Source organism: Bacillus rossius, chromosome 10, assembly GCF_032445375.1.
Source record: "Bacillus rossius redtenbacheri isolate Brsri chromosome 10, Brsri_v3, whole genome shotgun sequence".
Classification (NCBI taxonomy): domain Eukaryota; kingdom Metazoa; phylum Arthropoda; class Insecta; order Phasmatodea; family Bacillidae; genus Bacillus; species Bacillus rossius.
This window is the reverse complement of record NC_086337.1, coordinates 22,732,307-22,755,553: the sequence shown is the minus strand read 5'-3', so window position 1 is coordinate 22,755,553 and position 23,247 is coordinate 22,732,307. Positions and strand designations below refer to the sequence as shown.

The following is a 23,247-nucleotide window of genomic DNA, read 5'->3' as shown; positions in this document are numbered from 1 at the left end:
AGAAATCACTGTTCACCTTATTAAATTAAAATGACCATAATATAGTTTAAAATCACCAGATACTTTACATCTTCTTTGTATTGCGAAAATAAAATCTAAGAAATAATAACACAGCCAATGTTTTGTCTCTAAGCTTGCTTCTCAGTGTGTTGTACGTATGTATATGCAGAGACTGAAAAAGCCCGTTCCGGCTCAATGGAAGTTGGAGGTATCTAAATATATACAGCAAAACCCCTTATTTTCACTTTTCATGGGGACAAAGTAAAAAAGTGTAAAAAGTGGGAAAGTGTAAATAAAGGGAAAAGTAAGAAATACGTTAAAGTTAATTAAAATACAGTCGCATCCTGCAGCGTTCATAACAAATACGGGCTACATTACACATACGCATTGCACCACAGTAAAAAAATTTAAAAAAAAAAGGGCCGTAAATTGGAAATTTACCGTCAATAGCGTGCAGTGCGCGGAGAAAGGTCATTGTACTCAATCAGCTGTTGTTATGGCGCGGCTCTCTGTTCTCTGAGCTGCGCATGCGCAGTATAACTCACTCAACACTCCGCCCAGACTCGTGACCTTCCATCAGCAGCCAGCCAATAGATGCGAGCTTAGCGGGAAAAAATATATAAGCTCCACCTCCCGTGTACCAGTTTTGTCCAGTTCTAATACCAGTTTATTGGTATACGCACCAGTTTTCTCGCTGCCGTGACATGTTCAAGTTTACGTTCATCTTGATGTCTTGATACCAATAATTAATTATTTACGATCCCCAGATATAAATGAGTAAAGTTTGGCCCTAAACCCCGGCCAAACCAAACAACTTCCGCAACCCGCGACACAGTAAACTCCTATATTGTCCCGTACCGCGAGCGCAGGTAAACCCAAAAAAATATTAAAACCCAAACTAATGGCAGGCTCAAAAAATACTAATAAGATTGCGAACAGTGAGAGGAGGCAGCAAGTTAAAAAGACGCAAAAAGTATATGGCAACATTTAATAAATATATATATAAATATACCATAAAATCGTTTCATCACAAATCAGCGCATACATCATAAAATACATACCCTATTACTACTTATAAAAAAAATTGCTATATAATAATACTAAAACAAATACTTTAACAAATCCCCCAAAAAGGTATTATTTGGATCATATACTTCGGAGCTCCGAAAAATTAAATGTAACTACCAAAAAGGCATTAAAAATATATAAGAACATATTAATACAAATACAAAGATACGCACCGGGCGTAGCACTACTGTAAATACCAATTAACAGAATTTACCATAAAATAGGCGAAATCTAGCAAAAATTTGACACACATTAGCATCCAAATCAAAATATCAAAAATTAAGCAAATTACAAATTATGGGTTAACAAGCCCTTTTCAGTTAAGTCATTTTCTAACGGTCGACGCCTTTTTTCTTCCATGTCTGGCAGGCATTGGGTGAACACGCTGAACGTAAAATCCCAGTTTCAGTGTTATAAGTCCGTTAATTTAAATCTCAAAAATCCACAGATTACAGTTTCGCACCAGGGGTCAAAGGGGTCAACGGGGCAGTGGCACGGCTGGCACTTACTTCCTTTTTTGATGTCGAGATGTCCGGTCACCAAATACACTCGTTTGCTCACGAGTGTTTTTAATGGCAAACCCTTGCCATAACACGTTACCGTAGCTGCGGGTAATTGTACGGATATGACGAATCCTTCGCCATACCGTCTTGGGGAGTTTTGTTTGGCGCACATAATTCATCCTTGGAAAATCCTCGCGACATTCACACACGCCTCACCAACCACTCGCGTTTCATCGTACCAACGCGTTCTAAATTATATATATATATGAACCCCGTTCATATTCAAAAGGAACACTCATATTCAGATGTTCGACCGGCAAGTCACTTCGACGTGGAACCATCACCATGGCCTACCCGCGTTTTACTCACGTCCGCGCCCGCCCGGGCCCACCAAGCGACTGCCGCTCACCAGTCACCCCTGACGTCACACACTCAGCTGTTCTGCTCGCGCGCCGCCTATATTCGGTAGGGTCCTTGAACGTTCCAGACCAATTTATAACCTTAAAATCTTAAAATTAAAAATAATAAGACTAAACAAGAAATACAATTTCCTTTTTAAAAACAAAATATAACAAACTTAAATCCAAAATAACTCTTATTACCAGGGCATCCGAAAAGGTTAATAAAATAACTTAACCATTTCTGCTAGGCTTCTGCGAGCAGAAGATTTTCACTTCGAGTCGAGCTCGAGCGAGTTTGCTAAAATACTCGCGAGTATCGAGTCGAGTTCGAGTTTTTTTTAAAAGTTTATTGCACATAAATTTACTGTGATGGAGTAATAAAATGTGAGAACTTTTGAGAAAAATATGGAAATAAAAAAAGAAACCATTATCATTGTTAGCCTACTAAATAGATAGACCTACATTAGAGGTCTGCAAGCCTAAGAATTTTTCAATTTTACTTTGAGCCAAGCTCGAGCGAGCTTACTTGAAAGTTCTCGAAGCTTGAGCTTTTGTGATACAGTTACACTTTTGGGAAATTATTTTTACCTTAAACTTAGTAGGTATAATGTTTGAATAAAGTATTAAAATGAAGTGGGCTTATTAATTTTGGGTAACTATTTACAGAGTGCTTTTATAATTTGCACTGCTAGGAAAAAAAACATGTTTTCCATTGAATCTAACCTGTTTCCATTGGTTCATTAGCAACTGATATCATCCAACTAACATAACCACAGTTTACAAGTACGTATATGTTTGTGTAAATGTAACATATCTTTGGAATAATTTCATCTTTGTCAATTTTTCTGGAGTCCTTACTGAGCTTCAACTAACTGGGCACCAAAAATCATGTTGTTTGAAAAGTACATTCACATTGTTTCAACATTTCCACTTTTCGGCACAAAAATTCTGAGAGAGATTGTCACAGAGTATTAAATTCTGTTCTTCAATCTATCATGCAGAAAAATAATTTGTTCTGCACGTTCAGGAGTTAAATTAGCTCTACGATTGGAGATGGTGTTTACAGCAGATGAGAAGCATTTCTCGCTGGCAACCTGTGTGGCTGGAATGCTTTAGTAAAATTGTTGGTAAATATGTAGAGTCGCGGTATATGCGGAAAAAAAAATGCTAAAATTCCGAAAATACTTTTATTCTATGCTCTTTCACTTCCTCTTTTCAAATCAACCGGCGGAGATAAGAAATTCCAAATACTTTAGGAATATCGAATTTTTTAATTTTCATCACAATACCTGGGTATTCATGTGGCGATCACCATTGTTTCTGGTTTACGAGTATCTATTATGTTTCTTATTGGACAATTTTGTCACGTGACAGTTCCGTGATTGGCCAGTATTCAAATGAACCAATACGTGATTATTTATTTATTAATGTTCCGTCGGAGGTATCGCGACGTAGGTGAACGACTACATCATTTCCTTCTAATGGCAAAGGAAATGTACCCGCCTCCAACTTAGGTGGGTTTTTAACGTTTCTAATTTTAAAGTCTTATTTTTTATTTGGATATTGTTGCGCAAGTAATAAGTAACAAAAATATTTTACGTGAGTTGTTAATGTTCATCATTTGTCCGGGTTTGTTAGGTCAGGTCAGTTACATTATAAATACTTTAAAACTAAAGAACCATTGAAATTAATTCACATTATTTTTTATGTCCGCTTAGTTTGAAAGTATTAATAATGTAACTGACCTGACCTAATCGACCATTTTATTTATTAAGCATTCACGAACATACGGCAAAATAACAAAAATGGCGTCGGTCTAATGGTTGTACAGGTGTTGTATTGCAAAATTAAAAAATTCTATATCTCCTAAAGTATTTGGAATTTCTTATCTCCGCCGGTTGATTTGAAAAGAGGAAGTGAAAGAGCATAGATTTTTAGCATTTTTTTTTCGCATATACCGTTACTCTACATATTTACCAAATTGTTTAACCTCAAAATTAGTGTCAAATATCTGTAACTTGTCATTAAGTTTAATCAATTTAAAGTAATAAAAATAGAAGCATTTTACTTAATTCAATTTACACTTGCAAAAAAAACTTACGCACAATAAACCTACATGGAAATTAAAGTCTTTTTCAATGTCCTGTAGTCTGAAATATGTTTACTCATGTCATCAAATGTAGAGCTGTACTGAAGAAGCCGATTTTGCCAATATTTAGTTGAATCGGCATTTCTGCCAACTTCCAATACTCTTGTTAATTTTCGGCCGATATTACTGAAAAACGAAAGAGAGACTGCCATAACCTAAAAATCCACGAGTACCCTTTTCACTTTTCGTAGTAGTACTGCATTCTTTCAGATCACATTATTTCTTAGCAACATGTGCCAACCGTACATATCAAGATTTAACATCCTTTTTTTTTCAATAATGTTCTTTAATTTTAATATGTCCTAAATAAATACATTACCATCACGGTAAATACACATCTCGGTTATTACGGCAACTATAGTGCAAATGTGGTAACTATCATGCTTCTGCAGTAGTTATGGTATCTACAAAGAATCTTTAGTTCTTTTTATGGTAATTATCTTAAGATAACTATTGGAATTGTACTGTAGTTATGGTACATCATCCATATTTCTTCGTAAGTTGTTGTTCATTTGTCTTTTCTTCATATTTATATTTACGTGCGCCATTACTGGCAGGAACTTTCATAAAAATTTTAAACGGGACTTTATATCACACATTTAATGGCGTAAATGATGAGACCCCGGACAATTTAAACGCTTTTTACAGTAAAATGCGGGAAATGTTTCCGCATAAAGCGGGAAATACTTCCGCATAAAGCAGGAAAGTGATACATTAATGCTATGCGGAAAATTATAGTAGTAAAAAAAATTAATCACGGAAATTCGTAAATCCCGGGTACGTAAAAATGATGTGTTCATGTATACGGTCGATCATGTTACATTATAAAGTAAAGGATAATAGTGTTGTAAGACTTTTATTCCGATATAATGAGAGTTTTTTTTTCTATAGGTAGAGTGCAAGAAAAGCTCGCTCGAATTTCGAGTTGTTGAAAAGCCACGAGCTCGAGTTCGAGTATTACTAAAAAACTCGACTCGAAACTCGAATTTCGAGTACTCGCAGGTGTCTAATTTCTGCCAACATAAACATTATCAAAGGTAGAGGCTGTAGCACACATGCTACAAATTGTTAGTTTAAAAAATATGCGTCAACTGTACAATACTTCCGAAATTATAAAATACGTTTAAAACAGTTACCAAGACTCCGCTCATTTTATCTAGTGAAGTTTATGTCTCGTACCAGTATTTCGGCTAAGTTGTGACATAAATATAGTATCAGAACGTTTATACATTCGTGAGTTTACGTTTTTCCCGAGTACATTTTAGATTGTCTCCTGCTATAATTACTCGTATGATTACTTTTACACGCCTAGGCTTAAATTATTATGTTTAGAAATAAAAGCAACTTTTCATGTTATAAAATATGTTTATTTTGCGATTTAAAATGTTCACTGCCGACTATAAAAGTTACGTTTTTCACAATGTTTTTAGGCCTACTATGGTTGTTACGTGACGTAAATAGCGGGATGGATTAGATTTTTGAGACGTAATTAGCGTGAAAGAATTGTATTGGATTAAATGGGAACCAAATGGGACCTGAAGAATATAGTGCAAATAACGGGAAAACGTAAATAACGGTAACGTAAATAAGGGGTTTCACTGTATTTATAAATTTGTTCCAAATTATGCCCTCGCGTGGAACTTGCCTCAAAGAGATTAATTTCTTGTTTAATAATTTCACTAAAATCAGTTTCTTTGAATACGTGTGCTGGAGATAATGTTTTCATACTATTTTCAATTTGGAGCTGCACAGCTTTTTTTTTCGAAGTTAAATCATTATTTGTAGATGTAGGTATTGTAGGTTCAATTTGCTTATCTTCATCTTCATTATCATTTTTAATGTTTATCTTATCAGTTAACGAAATAATGTTTTTTATTAGCATCTTGTTTGGACTTGAAAACAAATCCTTTATATCATCATCTAAATTATCTCTCTCATGAGGATTTTGTGAATAACTTAATACGCCACATAACTCATTTCGTCAACTATTTTTTATGCGGTCTAATAGATGTTTCTTCAATCTAGAAGCCAAAATTGAATCATTGTTGCTCAATTGTTGAAAAAGAAACTTGAAAGTCACATCAGCCATGCACAAATTGACGACCGAACAAAAAGTACTTCAACGGATAATTTAACTGGGGCCAAGACTTTGATTACCGTGTTTTCTCGCATAATCGTCGCACATTTTATTCTAAAATCAAGTTTGAAAAGTAGGGGTGCGACGATTATGTGGAAAATTTTTTTTTGTTAAATAAAGTTATTCATAAATACAAAACTCATTCATGGAGAGTGCATTTATTTAAAAAGGGAAGTATAAAAGAGCACGCCAAACAATTTAAATTAATAAGTCATACAACAAAAACCTTTATTCAACTTTAAATAGAAAAACATCTGTGATCCAAATGCAAGCCGAACGAAAGCGTAACTACCATAGTACACAACACGAAAGAATGCGGGCTATCAAATGTAAACTCAGCACCTGATAGAGAGCGCGTGTTGTATGCACTTGGCGAGACATCGATATTCGGCTAAGTGCGCGCGCTCTATACGGAAAGCAACATAACCAAACATTAATGATTGCAACGAGCGCTGGCTACAGTTTTGTACAGGACACACACCGCGATGACGCTGACGAACGGATGAAAGTTATAACGTTTAAAAAGTCTTTAAAAGATAATTTACACATCAAACAACTTCGTATTTCCGTTAATTATAATAAGTAAGTGGTAATGTCCGAATATATATTAGATTTCTATTTTAAAATACATAATTTTATACGGAAAAAATACCCACATAAAGCGCTCGGAATCAAATAGCGGGACCAAAAACATTATGTGACGTTTACGCGATAGGTTTTTTATATCCAAATTGTGACGCCCTAAAATATGGGTGCGACCATTATGCAATAAAAGAGGGTATCTCATTGATGAGTTCAAAATTTGATTCCTCGAAATGCACAGGATTATCAAGTCCACGAGTGCTTTTTGAATGCTATTTAATTATAAGGACAAAACGCTCAAGCATTGTAAAGAGGCAGCTAATGTCGGTATAAGTTAACTCATGAGAATATTCGTCATATCAAAGTGTTTGTGTTCGAGGTAAACTGAATATACGAATAATAACCTATTCATATTAAAAAATGTTGAACATTCGCACAGGCTTACTTGTTCTCCATGTGTTACCTGCAGGTCCTTGAAGCCCACTTCCTGCAGGGTCTTCTCGTCGAACTCGGTGGTGAGCTCCTGGCCCTGCGTGATCATCCTGACGGGGCCCTCGGCCAGCAGCGAGCCGAGCACGGGCGCGCCGGCCGGCTGCCTCTCGGCCGCGGCGGCGCCCTCCCACCACTTGACGGCCTCGGCGCGCAGGTCCGCCACGTAGTCCGAGCTCAGCAGCTCCAGGGTGGCCTTCTCCGAGGCCCCCGCCGGCTGGACCACCACCCGCAGCGGCACGCAGCCCCGCTCCCCGATCATGAGCTGCACGTGGCTGCCCACGCCCTGGCCCTCCAGGGCCCAGCGCCGCAGGTGGTACGCGTACCTGGCCACCACGCCGAGACCTTGCCATCTCCGACACATCTCGACACTTTTACAACTTTCTCACAACAATGTCACATGTAATATTTATACATAACAAGCAAAATTAAACATGACACAAAACGGACAAACGTTTAGCAGGAACTTGCCGATTTCTATGTTAGAAAACCAAAAAAACCCTTACCCAGATATTTTTCTACATGATTTAAAGTGGCTAAACCCTGCAACTATTAATATTTCATCTTGAGACTATAAAACTGAAGTGAGGCATTAAAAAGGTTGTTGTAAATTACTATTTGGGTGGGTATAATGTGTCTTATAATCATAATCAGGGCTAGATTTTAAGGAATATTTTAACCTGCCCAACGGACAGGTGTAATCGAAAATTTGCCTGTCCGCTGTTTTACCCAAATAAAAAAAATTTCAAAGTCGCTGAAATCTTGATCAACCCGTAACAAAAACTGATCCAGATGATTTTGAATGTGTTTTGCAGACTTTGCAAAACATTTGTTTTGTTTCTGTGTCGTAACGAAGCCAAAGAAACTCGGAACACCAAGACGTTAAAAAGTTACGGGACCGGGCGATTTTGTCATATTTAACATTATATTCTGACTTGTCCTCGCCCGTTTTTCTTTTCTTTTCTGGTGGTGTTGAAGCACCAGTAATGAATTTCCACATTGTGTAACGCAGTTAATTAAATACTTAAACAATCGCCGTGACAAAAACTGTAAAAGATTACCCTGTCCTCTGTAAACAAGTAATGTTTATTTTTTGATGCAACAGTTGACAGGCAAATTTCCAAGCAATTGCAGTCACTGCGGCCACTGTCAGCTGCATCTGGAGTACGCCGTGAAATGTTAACCACGCGAAAACGATTTTCTGTTAACAAACTATGTTAAAGTAGAGCAAGGAATTAGTAAAGTCACGATTTATAAAGACAATAAATTTAAAAAATTATAATTTGAAAGTATACAACGGCAAATTACGTAATTGTTGGATGCACTGCAACGAAATAAATATTAAAACATGGCAATAAAAACAAACATCATCGGTGTGAGAGGTTTTGCATCTCTAGCATACGAATACGACTATGTTACGTGAATCATGACGTGAATGTGAGATTTTAAGATTTATGATTCAGAAGATTTCAGCACGGTTTGTACATAACCTACTTTTTTTCCCCCGTGGTATACAATAGCCAGAGTCGTCCGTCACAAAAGAGCAGCCATTATTGTTTATTTATAGATATTGTCAATGACGTTTTATTTGCGGTCGTGGTCGCATAAATGTTATTAATCACCTCTGCTGCATTAGTTCGTGCGAATAACCTCCAATACACAAGTTGCATCTGTCCACCGGACAGTTGCCTTTTTTATTTTTCCTGCCCGGACGAGATTTTGCCTGTCCCGGGCAGGCGGACAGGCGCTAAAATCGAGCCCTGATCATAATCCACACTGTTTCGTGTTCTTCTGATGATTTGCTTGCTTTATGGTAAGTAAGCCCCTTGAAGCTAATTTTAATTGTTTGTTTATTTGTGTAGTTAAGTTTTTATGTGCTTTCATGCATTTTTTAATCATTGCTAATTTTTTTTATTTGTAAATGTGTGTCACGTAATTTTCTTTTGTTGCCATGGTGCTTTGAACGAGCTGATGCAATAGTATGCAGTCTGAGTAAGAACTAGAGAGAGCCAGAGAGTTCTGAGCATGAGAGAAAAAACTCTGGAATTCATCAGCGTGCTGTTTCCATGCGCCATGATTGGTTGCAAGTTAAGTTGCACGAGCACCATTTGTCCTTCCTGTGTGGAAGGCCGTGGCTAAAAATTAAGATATAAATGGTTTTAAGAGAGAATTTCACGGCTGTGGTCGAGGTGCTACTGTGTATAATCAACCATTTTCATATTTTGGAAATATCAAATAGAATTTTGTGATCACAGTCATCGGTATTAACCCAAACAAGGATTGAGAAGGTAAACCGTGTCCATTGTTCCTGGGACAGGTGTCCATTGGCTTGTACTGTGAATTTGTGTGCAACCACGGGATATACTTCTTGCAAACTATTTTTTTAATAGTCATCGGAACCTGCGAACAGTCTATTTTTTTTTTTTTTTTTTTTTTAAAAGTCAGTGAAGATGTTTTGAGTGACATGTTTGTAGATTTGACATGTTTCTGTTCTCGTGATCTGAAAATGGTGGCCATGATGACTTGAGAGTTTTTGTGAAGTATCAACAGTTAATATCAGTTGTTGACCAAGAGACAAGATGCTCATTGGCCAGTTGAGACAAAATAATTCCACACGTGTGCTTGAAGTGTAACGCTGATGATAGTTAAAACTGACTGTTTTAAAATGATGCCAAACTGTGTGAAACAGTGTAAGATCGGCAACATTGTGAGTCACAGTATTACCGGCTGCAGGACTCACCTTCTCCTGAATGTTTCGAGATGAGTTTTCAGGAGCAAGAGTGCCCTCTGGATACACAGCAAGCTCGATTCTTCAGACTTTTCGAGGTCAGCCGAGGCTGCTGCTAGATGAGCCATGCACTGGGACACAAATTCTGCTTCGTGATCCAACTGATGCCCAACGTAATAGCTATTCAGGTACTGAATGGCCGCCATGCTCACATCTGGAAAAATAAATATTTACATATCCTGTCTCTCTTCTGAATCTAAAGTTTTTATGAAGTATTATTAATAACTTGACTGATCACAAAGTGAAAAATTCAAGCGAGTATAACAACATAACAATGAAAAACAGGAGTACATAATTTAATAAAAATTCCTAATTTTGACAGTTACTCATAAAAACTGCAAGAGAAGCAAATTTAAATAAATTTGAAATATAATCAAAAATCTTACTATGTATGATATAGTAAGATCTGGCAACATCCTACCCTTCTCCATCGTGAGACCCATCCACTTAGTGGGGTTCGCAGCCGCTAGCGCTCTACCGGCGCTAATAACAGTTATCTTATATCTCTAACAATTGACTTTGCGGGTGTTTTGGATTAAGCTGATTTTATTATCTATTGAACTTCTTGTAGGACATAGGTAAAATTTATAGTGACTTGAATTTATCGATATCACGACTTGCAAAAAACGCAAGTCGAATCTTTCGCAGAGCTCACAAAAAGCTTGAGAGCTACGAAGATAGCCAGACAGCAAGAAACATCACTTCATGCAGAACAGTGGAGAATTGAGCAGGTGGTGAAAAAAAAAAAAATATTGTACCATAGCAAGTCCCATATATATGTTCTGAGCATACTAGGTATGAGTGGCAAAGCGTTGATGACTATAGGCCGTAAATATTCTTTTAGAAGTTATAACAGATGATGACATGCAACTCAAATACTTGACAGGTTTCGTGATTAAATTTAACTGCCAAACCGTGGGCTAGTGAAACCACAAAACGTCGTCCCCACCAGCGACCAGGACCCGCACCGGTGTTGTTGGCCCGCAGGGCGATGCGCCACATGTGGTCCATGCCCACGAAGGGCCCGTCGTCCAGGTGGGCGCTGGCCAGCCGCGCCAGGCTGCACAGCTGCTGGAACAGGCCGAGCCCCGTCATGCTCATGGCCTCGGGCTGCAGGCTCGGCAGCTTCTTCATGTAGAGGTGCCGCAGGGCCTCAGTGCCGAGGGCGTGCTGCTCCTTGGCCTGGCTCAGCAGCCAGCTGAACAGCTCATCGCAGCACTGCTCGTCCGTCGCCAGGCACGACCACAGGGTGTCCACCTGGTCCAGCCGCAACCTGTCACCGCACCCACGCAGTACACACCTAGTCTTGGTTCCGCTTCAACTTCAAAACAAATTCCTTCACTATTATCTTTGAAAGATTTGTGCGATGGGAGTGCATGACTTGATGTAAGCTTTTGGACATACCCTGCCTATCTTAACCCCCTTACCATTTATAATGACCTCTATAAAGACAAAATGCCAAGCTCTAATTTATTAACTTACATGCAAGTATAGTCAGTTTGCATTAAACAGGTATTATTATATAAAATATTGCTTGGAAATTAAGTATAGTCAGTTTGCATTAAACAGGTATTATTATATAAAATATTGCTTGGAAATTACTTTCAATCAAACCTAAGAAATAATTAACATTGCAGTTTTCTCAGAGTGACACATTCATTCACAAGAAACTAAAAATGTTTTTTTCCAGAACTTGAAAGGTACTGCTAATCACGGTCAAATTCTTTCACCATGTTTATAAACAAAATTAATTTTTATTTTAAGTTTGTTCATAGTTAGGTAGTAAAGGTGGTAAGTGCGACATATGTGTCCTAGGTGTTACGAATACATTGCGCAAGTATATCAACCATTATATAGCTATAATAAATAATATTTTAACCAATTCTTAATAAAAGTATTTTCAACTACAGTAGAACCCCGATTATCTGCGACTCGATCATCCGATTCACGGATTAACCGTGATTTATGTCCATCAAGTCCAATTTTTTAGTTACATATAAACAATGATTCAATATGTATGTAAATGTTAAAATACTTTGCAAAACGTATGTTGGGCAAAATACTTTGACTCAGTCATCTTTATATACACAGAAAGTTAAAAAAAATACTAGTACATACATACGTATGTACATACTATTTTTGTGTTCCATGTTACGTGAATAGATTATACACTGGTGAGCGATTCCGTGTCCGCATGACCGGACTGTACACTCCCGCGCGCAGCACGGCGCCGTGCCACAGAGATAACCCGGCGCATGGAGACAGTCCATTAGTGTACGTTGTTGAAGCGTGAAGGTAGTGATAATGTTATGTATTGTAACAGTGATCTGCATTCCGACGGATTATACCGTAGTGTTGTGCGGAAGTGTTGAACGAAACATTTCATCATGTCATCAAATGAACAGAAAAGAAAGCGAGTGGTACTGTCAATCGACAGCAAAACAAAAATCAAAGAAAGATTTCAGAGTGGAGAAACAATTGCAAAACTTACAACCGAGTTGGATGTCGGTAACACAACAGTGCGCGACATCATAAAAAATCGCGAAAAATTCTTCAGTTTGCTTCACAGGCTGACACTTCAAGTGGATTAAATAAACGCAAGACGATGAAAGAATCCATATTTAGCAGCTTGGACGCTTGTTTGTTTGAATGGTTTACATTACGGTGCTATTTTATCGATTATTCAAAAAATAAACATTGTTTGCTTTTGTCCTGAACGGTAACGGCACCATTTTCCTGTTATATTAATTCTCCGTTATTTTATTAGCACCGACTGAACTGAAGTGTGTGTGTTGCAACTAGTGCTTGGCACGCAAGATAAATTCTGCCTATCACTTTCTGACGTGGTGCAGTGATACGACGGTGTTTGTTTATTTCAAAACTCAGCTAAGAGTGAACGGAGAATAGATATAATGACCACTCACGGTTACCGAGATTAGGGTCATTATAGAGAGGTGGTCGTTATAAGATTTCCGACCCATCTGCAACCCTATGTCATAATAGGCCGTTTTTGCACTAAGTCCACGTTCAGCAAGCTAAAAATAAAAAATCTAACATTTAAAATTCATATAAATAAAGGGGGATAAAAACACAGTGAAGTATACGAGACAGAGACACCGTTTCAAAACCATGAAATCAAGTCTCAATGCACTGGTATGAAAAATCTTATCTCGAAAATAATTTTAAAGGCAGTCGTTCTGTAAAACAATAACCTGCCCGATGGTGTTACTGACAACAGAGCAATGAGCGAAGTGTGGCAGCGTCGCTTACGAGCGATGAAAAGAATGTGTGACCTTGGCAGCTATCAGCTGTCTTGGGCCCTCAGACTGGCCGGGCGGCTAGCCACACACCTCGGTGTAAAGACTCGCGTGCCCATGTCTCCGCACACGAAAGATTTAAAAACCACTGCTGGCCAGCACTAAGCAGCCCGCTTCTATGTCAACAACGCACACGCACACAAAGCATGTGTATATTTATATGTAATATCCGAATGTCCACAGATTGCTGTCTGTGGGCTAATGACCTTTGAGGCAAGCATGAGTCGGCTAACCGCGATTTTCGGTTATCCGACTCACTCGTCCCCTTCATTAAAACGGATATGTAATCGGGGTTCTACTGTACTTCAATAAACCTTCAACACCTTGAGGTTAAATAATTTACTGGCTTTATCTAGCAAGGATTTGTACACATATTTGAACACAACAGTAGCATTGCATTAAAATGCTACTGGTTTTGAAACAAGCAATCATTTTGTGGCCTGCAACAGACAGATTTAGGTCATCATTGTATTCAATACAGTCTTAAAACAAGAGGAGAAAGCAGAGTCTTGCTAAGCATTCATGGCAAATTAAAAAATGAAGAAATTTTTACACTTTCAAGAGATGTTTTGACATTTGAAGGATGCCTTTCAAATGATTCTTTTTTTTATTTTGCTCTAAACCTCCACAGTGAAATATGTCATCAATCACATACACGAGACAAGTATGTTTCCCAGTGCACGAAGGTGGCACAGAACACAGAAGCGATGTGATCACGGAACCTCACCGGAAGTCTTCCGGGGAGCCCAGTGGCGAGAACACCGACGAAAGGAACTGCAGGCGGACCTGCACCTCGGTCTGGTGGGAGTACAGGTTGGTCTTGGGGCCCTCCTTGGTGTACACCTTGAGGTTGTCGAAGAAGGCCCCCATCATGTTGTGCTGGTGCTCCGCCCACGTGGTGATCTGGTGGGTGTCCATCCCGCGGAACTGCTGGAACGACGAGAACAGCTTCGGCAGCAGCCTCAGGGACACCACCACCGACCTGCAACCGACAAACACGACCACCAGATTCCCCACGTCTGCTACCGACAGGGTCGGCTGATTCAAACCACAGTGGTTTCAAACATGATTTAAACAAAGTAGTTTTCACTTTTTTTAAAAAAAAAAATAAAAAATCTTAAAATATGTATTTTTAAATACAATATGAATTTTTTTTAATGAAAGATCTAATGTTCCTTAATAACAACAAAAGTTTGGTCACTAATGTTTCTTGTGATTTACAGGAACAAAAAATGATATACTAATCAAAAACTATAATTTAAATTATAAGAATAAGTTTAAATCATACCTAGCTAAATACTCCTCTAAAATTAAAAATATTAAAACATTAATTCCTATTCTATAGGAAATCCTAAAAAGTACTGTAAATTTATTATCTGTGTAGAACACCCATTCTATGGAGAATCCTCCTCTTGTGGTGAAATACCCTTTCTGTGCTTAAGTCCCAGTCAGATGTGCAGATTTGCTGGACTTGGTTTTTTGATGTCATAACTTTTCTGGTTTAACATGAGTGGCAGAAAGCAGGATGTTGTATGGCTTTCATATGATCATGGTGAGAATGAAAATAACCAATGTAATAAAAAACAGCTAGTTTAAACAACAAATACCAAGGTTGTTTGGTTTTTTTCCAACCCTGGCCACGAACCAGAGGAAATCAACACAAAAGGCATTCCAAAACTCAAACACTCTTACCTGTTCATTGCTAAGTTTTCCAAACACCCTTCGATAAACTTCATTCGGATCAGTCTTTCAGTATTAAAACACAGTAAATTACAAAGAACTTTTTCTGCTTCAATGGCTAGTCCTTCACCCAGCTGGACCTGAAAAAAAAAAATTCAAAACTTGCATCACCCTTCAATTACTGTCTATAAAACTATAAAAGTTTGCATATGTGAAAAGCTCTCTTTTAATAGTAAATTATATCTTTGATGATGAAATGTGAATAGTCTGAGGGTTGTTAAAGAGTCTTACATTATATTTTCCATTAACAAAAAATATAAACAAGTTATGTTTTTACTTTAATGTGTGTCTAATGAATGTTCAGCTGATTTTTATGTAGCAAAGTTTGGAACATAATACAAGTGCTGCATTGTAACTGACCAGTCAGTTTTCCTAGGTGTTTAACAAAATACATGAACAAAATTACCACAATTATTCAGGTCTTACAATTTTTACTGAACAAAATATGTGTAGTATTTTCATATAAAACAACCAATTTAAATTTTAATGTTACTTCTAACACTGCTACGGTCACCACATGATTTCTTCAGTGCCTAAACAAAACTGCTTACAGAGTAAAAAAATCCTGCAAACAACACCCACTGTTTACATAGTAAAAAATATCCTGAAAACTACACACTCTGCATACACAGTAAAAAAATCCTGATAACAACATGAAAAATTATGTTTCTAACATCAAATTCTGAGCCACCATCATATATGGAATATTTTCGTGTGTCAAAAAAAAAAATGATTCTGTTCAAAAATACTAGCATACCAACATTGCAACAAAAACTGGACCCAAACACAATATGCATGACAGAGTTACTGGGTTAACGATACTGGGCGAGCCTTGGTCTCCCATTTCCTTTCAATTTCTTGATCTACATATATATATATATATATATATATACCTGACTATTCACCTTGGTTCCTATTGCCTTGGTCTCCCATTTCCTTTAAATTTCTTGACCTACATACATATACCTGACTATTCCCTAATTTTTCCAGCAATTCAAAACTCCCTGACGAATCCAGGTTTTCTTGCTTTTTCCTGATTTTGGACACCCTTATTTTCTCTTTTTTTTTCTGTTTCCCCACCTAAGCATTGTCAGTATTGTCAGTACTGCCCCATTCCCAGGCGTATGGTGATCACTGGCACCCAATTGCACCCTCGTCACACCACTAACAATAATGAAAAAAAATTTTTTTTACATAAAATGTATATTTTAGCAGTCATAACTTAAAACAATAATATTAATAGTCATGTTCTTGTGCTTCAGACGAGACTAACTTGGTTCACAGCTCTAACTGATGCTATCATCGAGCAGATGATCTCTAAAATGTTGACAAATAAACCAGCCAGGAGCGTACACTTTCATTTAGTGAAGGGAGGAGGGAGGATAGAATTGTTTGCCCACTGTTTTCTTTCAAATTCTTTCATTTTATTGGTGGGAATGTTACTTTTTCTTAAAGACTGTTGAGGGGGAGTGTATTTTTCTCGAGGGGGTAAGGTGCTCTCAGGTCACTTAAGCCATGCCCTTAATGCTCTTCCTTTCAGGGAGAAGTGGCGAAGACAAGCCATCTGCTGGTTGTTTTGGTGCTCTCAACTACTTCTTTGTTGTTCTTAATGTTGTGTAGTGTGATTTTTTAGGACAATGAATAACTTAGGTATCATGTTAAAAATTACACTGATGTTCGTATGTTTATCTCTCATAATGTTTTGAAGAAAGTATTTTTGTTAACACATATTTACTTAATTACTACAGGTTATGTGGAAAATGTTCGTATTGGCGATCTTACGATAAAAACACATACAACATAATTTTATTAAGCTCCCATCATTTGTGGCACAATATGGAGTATTAATTAAGCAGTTTCACCTTCAGATGAATCTTAATTCACAACAGTATTTTTCAAAAGTCTCTTGTCATGTAAAAAAAAAACTCAAGTTGTTCTCTACACCTACCTAAGAGTTACCAACTCTTTACGACCTAGGTTCATTTGCTCTTCCTAGGCAGCAAAAGAGACTGCGAGTAAAACTAAACTAGTTACAGTTGTGTTTGTTTATAGAATCACGCTCTTTGCGGAGGCTCCTTCCATGAGTTTTCCCACCTGCTACATTGGAATTCTATGTTAAAATATTTCTTTAAAAAGGACTCGGGCGTCCCTTGGAAACTTGAGATACTCATCCGCAAAACCTCCCATGTCAAGCAAGCATTATTTCAAAATATCATTCTTTCACTGTGTATCAAATGTAGGTTTTTATATGTATGCTTCTGACACGAGGGGACCATGGTAGTTCAGTCATCATCTTGGTCATCTACCACCAGTCGCGGCAGGGCTACACCCAGAACTTTTCGCAAGCCGGAAATGTGGTGGACGGTGCTGTGGGGGAGGGTTTTATCAGGTGCTCCTGATTTCACAGCTAACTCATTTCACCAATGCTCCATTCTCCGTCAACCTTCATCATTTATTATATCAACCGAGATGTACAAAAAGTCCACACAAATCTGTTAATAAGATTTTTTCCCTGGCCAAAATTTCAAATATCCTTAACTAAATTTTTAATTTTAAAAATACTTTTCATAGTTTGCACTTTTTAGAAAGAAAAAAAAGAAAATTCAGCTACCCCCTGCTAGCCTATTTTTTTCCTCCACTTTTTTATTATTTTCAAACGGAACCTTGCATAAAAATTTTTATAGTAAGTGGCTATGCAACTAAAACACCACCTGGAAAAAAAAAATCCATTCACAGTTTAGGCGATAGCAGTCAGAAGCATGAAATCTCTCCCCCCCCCCCCCCCCCCTTTTTTCCGCCAACAAAAAATATTTTTTCCCCAGAATTTCAAGTAAATTCCCAGACTTTCCAACTTCCCAGACTTGCCGTGACGTGGATGAAGGAAGGGGACTCACGATCTTGTCGTCCTGCAGCAGGTCCCAGAGCAGGGTGCTGCCCGGCCGGCACACGTGCTCGACCTTGAACTGGGACGCGAGGCGCGGGGCGTCCTGCAGGCCGGGCGACTTGCCCGGGTGGAAGCGCGGGTGGAACGCCACGTTGAGGTGCTGCGGCAACCGTGCCTGTCGGCACAAGCTTCCTGGGTCGTACGTGGACTGGTGACGGAGCAGTGCCACAGGAGCAAGCCCATCTTTTCGCTCGTTACAGTGAGAGTTGGTCGAACTTTCTTGTGTTGTCGAAATACCATCAGATCTGAACCGCTAATAACCACGAGACTCGTGTTCATCAACAACAGTTGAGCCCGCGACGAACACAGCCCACGTCTGTACGTGTTTGTTTTGCCTGTGACGTCACCGTGACAGTGCAGGCGCATGCGTGTGAATGTTACAAAATAATTGCACATGTTGTCTCACATGACATAGAATATGCTTGGAATTATATGAAACACAAGTTGTATTAAAGAGATTGATAATTAAATTACATATTAAAACAAATCACTTATCCCAAAGTTTTCATAAAAAAATCCACGGCACGGACCCGACGTGGGCCTTTCTCGTTTTTTTTTTTTAAATGTTGAAAAAAAAAAATTTATAGTTGTCAAATTGAAGATATTATAAAGTCTAATAGCACTTTGTATATCCGAGTTTAAATGTAGTAAAAGTTTGATATTATTAGTACAGTGAACTGTATTTAATCCTCCGTCATTATATAGTGCGGCACATTCTGCAATCGGCACCAATCAGCAGCTCGGGTTCAGACCTTGGCTGCCAAGTCGAACTACTGAGCCCTGTCGGCGCTCAGAGTTTATCATTACATTCTTTTTTTTCATTTCAGTACAGAGTTTCCTGTTTCTAGCGGGCTACATTTCACATTTAACAGGTACAATTCCAAAACGAATATTTTTTAAGATGAATGCTCATCTGTATTTTTTTAATTTCTATAGAGCATCTTTTAAAAACTTGTTTTGAATCCCATTGTACTGTTTATTAATTTTTCTTTGCCATTTGTGCTATATTTACATTTACATTCTGATGGTATTATCCGGCCTGATCGCGCTAATCTGGCGTGGCCGTGGTACCAAACATGACGGATTAAAGGTATTTCCACTGTGATGCATTTAAACATGTATGTCAAACTACCCAAATAACTGTCTATAAATTCCGCAACAAATTTGTGCCTGTTACAGTACCATTATTTATGTTATCAGCATAATTTTACAGTTCTGCTTGCAAATCACAAGGCAATAAATGTTGGCCCTAGCTGGTGAAGACAATCTATATACATCTAAGGGCAAGGTTATGACCGTGCTGTACCAAAACAAACCAATAAATCACCTATATAAAAAGCAAGTAAAGGAACACACTTCACAATTACCTACAGGTATCTGCCAAGTACACGTCTTCATAAATAGAATGTAGGGGATAGAAAAATGATCATATTTTTCCACAATTATTACCTAAGATATTATACATCAGCAGATATTATCTTGAAAATAGCTTTTTCATGCAAACTATTAAAAAAATAATTAAATTTTAACATTTTTTTAAAAGTAAATATTCATGTATGCAAATACTTACAAGTAACATTTTATTTTAATTGCATACACAAACTACAAAAAAAAATCCTTAATGTACTTTAACAATTTCAATAGGTAATTATAACAAACATTGAGTTAAAGGTTTACTTTATGATAATTCACAAATAAGTTTGATTAATTGAGTTGGAATTATATTTTGAAGTTATCTCAGATGCAAGAACTTGGCTGCATTGCAGAGACATGGAAATATCACAAAGCATGCCAGTCACAAAAACTAATGTAGAGAACAAAAACAAACAAAAAATCGCAACACGGAAAAGTGGTTATGTGCAATGCCAGGTACCTGTGGTTTACTTCCCACTGATGTTAAAGAAAATGAAAGACAATGCAATCTGCAGCAAAGATGGCGGGGTGTGTGTTTGTGCATTAACTGGCATGACAATAAGTCTTAAGTGACTAACATTCATTGAAAAGATTAAATTATACTGGGTACTGCAATAACATGTGAACCTTTATATAATAAAATATAATAAGCATAATACAAAAAATATATATATATTACATATTTGCAGGAACAATAAACATGTCTTCTTTTATGTTTATTTTTATGTAAATGCCTTGTTAATTTATGTAATAATTTACTACTTTAGTTTCGTGTAACAAATGTATCTGCTGGCCAGTAATTGGCATTTATTGTCCAGAACACAAAGCCATTAATTAAATATATAATAAATAAATACATTAATAAAGAGAATCAGAAACTCAGTAAAACAGTAGTTTTAGAAGCATTTTAGGAACATAAAAATTAACTACATATAAACAAGAAAGAAGTGATGAACTGGTAGCCTAATTTGGAAGAAAATACATAATCCCAAAACATTTAAAAAATTAATTAGGTAGCTTAAAATCATTAGAAAAAATTTCAATTTGTCAGAACAACAATTAATTGGAGAAAACAAGAGTAGGACAAGAAAAAAAAAGTGATGTATTCAATAAATAAAATTAAAAGTTTAAAAAAGGACTAGAGTTTTTTACATGTCTTAAAAGTTCTTAAAACAATCAAAATAAATAAAAGATAACATTTTATTCACAGTACTTTTTCAGATATCTTACTTTATGAAGAGAGAATAGGAATATTAGTAATGCATGAAGAATCACTTAAAAGGATGAAAAGGAAGAGCATTAATAATTAAATAGATATAATATAAAATAAATAACTGAAAACATATATTTAGTTATTTATTTTAATCAACTTAGTCTAATAGATATACAACTCTCTATGGTTCTGTTTTTACGACTGTATTATTAGTTCTGCTGGTTAATATTCTGATGATTTCTGTTATGATGATTGTGTTGTCTGTAATGTGTTTTTTTTAATGTATTAATGTTGTCCTTATGCTGTCTGTTTGTATGTCTTATCCTCTTTTTAAGTCTTTTGTATTTGTAATTTTTTTAATGTAATTTTTTACTTTTTATATGTGTGTGTATTCTATTTTTATGCCAACCTCTACCATCTCTAGACTGTTGGTGGGCATGGTACAAAATTTAAATGAATGAATTAATTAATAAATAAATAACAATGAGGCTAGAGAGCATAGCAGTAAGGGGAGAAAAAATTCTGAATAAAGTATAATACAGAAATTACTCACCTGAGTTGCTAATTGAACCAACTCATCATCACAGCCAGATTCCTCTCCATCGAAGTCAGCCATATTCTTCTCAGATTTGTTGCTCATTCTCGAAGAATAACTGCCTTCATCACCACTCAGCATTTCCTCCATAAGTTCCCTGAACCAAACAGGTATAATTTAATTAAATCAGCATGACAGCAATTACATAATTTATTGTTTTATGCTACTCATTTATAAAAATCATACTAATACATCATAAAAAAAATTCAAGCACACTGACATCTGCTATCAAAACATATCAGTTATGACGAACATTACTACTGCAAAGTTATTAACAGAAAGCCTTAAAGGTATTCAGAGTATAAAAACATTTCCTTACCAACAGCCTGCTTTGTACATTTTCTGAAAAGGAGTCACATAATAGAGCAAAATAAATTTAAATCTTTATATATTCAGAAAATTTTATAAAAACGCAATCTGTGTGTTACACTGGTATTTTTCTTCCAAGCTTTTCAACGAATTTCAAAATAAAAATATATATCATGAAACAAAACTCTAAATTTGTGAAACCACAGTACAATGTCACATATAATTGTGCATAATTAGAAACTTAATGATGATCGCTGACATATTTCACTGTCAATGAAAGTTTAATTAGTCAGTCGCAGCTATGTAGAGCGTGTCTCCAAATTCCGCTAAGGGTTTGGAAAAAGTCAGAGTTTAAAAACTTATTGAGCTAGCTACATGCAGTCTTCGGTATATTAAAGTAAAACTCTGGAAGTTTTTTAAACAATTTAGCAGACCTCAATGTGAGTCCCTTTAGTAGCATGGAGAGCAGCCATACAATATACTAACTCTTGCCTCGTTCTGCGACGTGTCAGCTGGAATATTCAAGATCACATTCCTGATACAGGTGTTCAGACCATCAAGTCCATTAATGGGTGTTTTGAACACATTGCTCTTAACATAACCCCACACAAAAAATACAGAGATGTGATGTCCAGCAAACGTGGAGACCAAGGAGACTATCTCTGCCGATAAATCATCCTGGAAATGTGCTGTCTTGGTACTGCGTACCTGCAGATCCCACTATGGTGGGGCACCATCTTGTTGCAGAATGATTTCAGGCTAAAAGTGCTGAATTTGTGGCAGAGCGTACAGTTGCAGCATGTCTAGATAGTTATTTATGTTCACTGTCTGTTATAGAAAAAAGAAAGGTCTAATCACTTGGTAATGCATAACCCCACATCCACACATTCACTTTTGGACTAGCTTGTAGTTCTCCCTAACCACATGTGGGTTTTCTGTACCTACCCTATATGCGTACATTATGCCTGTGGACTTTGCGTGGTAAATGAAATGTTGCCACACCTATGACTAAAAAAAAATTTTTTTTTTTCAAGAATTCTTCATCAAAGTCGATGTGGTCCAGCATTATTGATACAAATTGTTGACGAAAAATGTGGTTACCAGGCTTAAACTGTTGCACTAACAGAACCTTGTATGCACATAACCTCAATTTCTTACACAAAACTATGTGTACCATAGCACGTGGAATCACCAGTTCTTGAGAAGCTCTGCATGTGAATTTTGTAAAACTTTATAAAAATATTTCATGTATTCTTTCATTACATTCATCAATATCATCAGGTCGGACACTTCTTTTGTGATCATGGATGTTAGCAGTTTCTAGGAAACTTAATGCACAGCCAATAAGAGATTGCTTAGCGAACTTTTTACAGTACTTTCATCGAGTCTGGGTAACTGATTTTGTTTCAAAATGCCACACCACACAACACACACACACTAATAGTCACATTTCACAAACAGGTGACTGAGACATTAAGTCTGCAACTTATGCCATCTGTTGGTGGGGAAAAAAAACTTCCAGAGTTTCACTTTTATTTGCTTCAAACTGCATCCATCTAACTCAATTAGTCGTCTCATGATGCATTTTCAAAACCCCTA

The 23,247-nt window shown here is 36.9% G+C and overlaps 1 protein-coding gene across 4 annotated transcripts in view; it reads right to left on the bottom strand.

Moving 5' to 3' along the window:
* Positions 1-23,247, bottom strand: part of LOC134535844 (ubiquitin carboxyl-terminal hydrolase 34) — a 217,103-nt gene that overhangs the window by 129,873 nt on the left and 63,983 nt on the right. For all 4 annotated transcript variants that reach the window (XM_063375171.1, XM_063375172.1, XM_063375173.1 and 1 more), the window contains 7 exons: positions 21,298-21,436; positions 18,069-18,233; positions 15,127-15,254; positions 14,162-14,416; positions 11,086-11,390; positions 10,070-10,271; positions 7,304-7,655 (listed from right to left, as the gene is read on the bottom strand). In XM_063375171.1, coding sequence (XP_063231241.1) covers positions 7,304-7,655; positions 10,070-10,271; positions 11,086-11,390; positions 14,162-14,416; positions 15,127-15,254; positions 18,069-18,233; positions 21,298-21,436 — 1,546 coding nt within the window. The remainder of the gene's footprint in view (positions 1-7,303; positions 7,656-10,069; positions 10,272-11,085; positions 11,391-14,161; positions 14,417-15,126; positions 15,255-18,068; positions 18,234-21,297; positions 21,437-23,247) is intronic.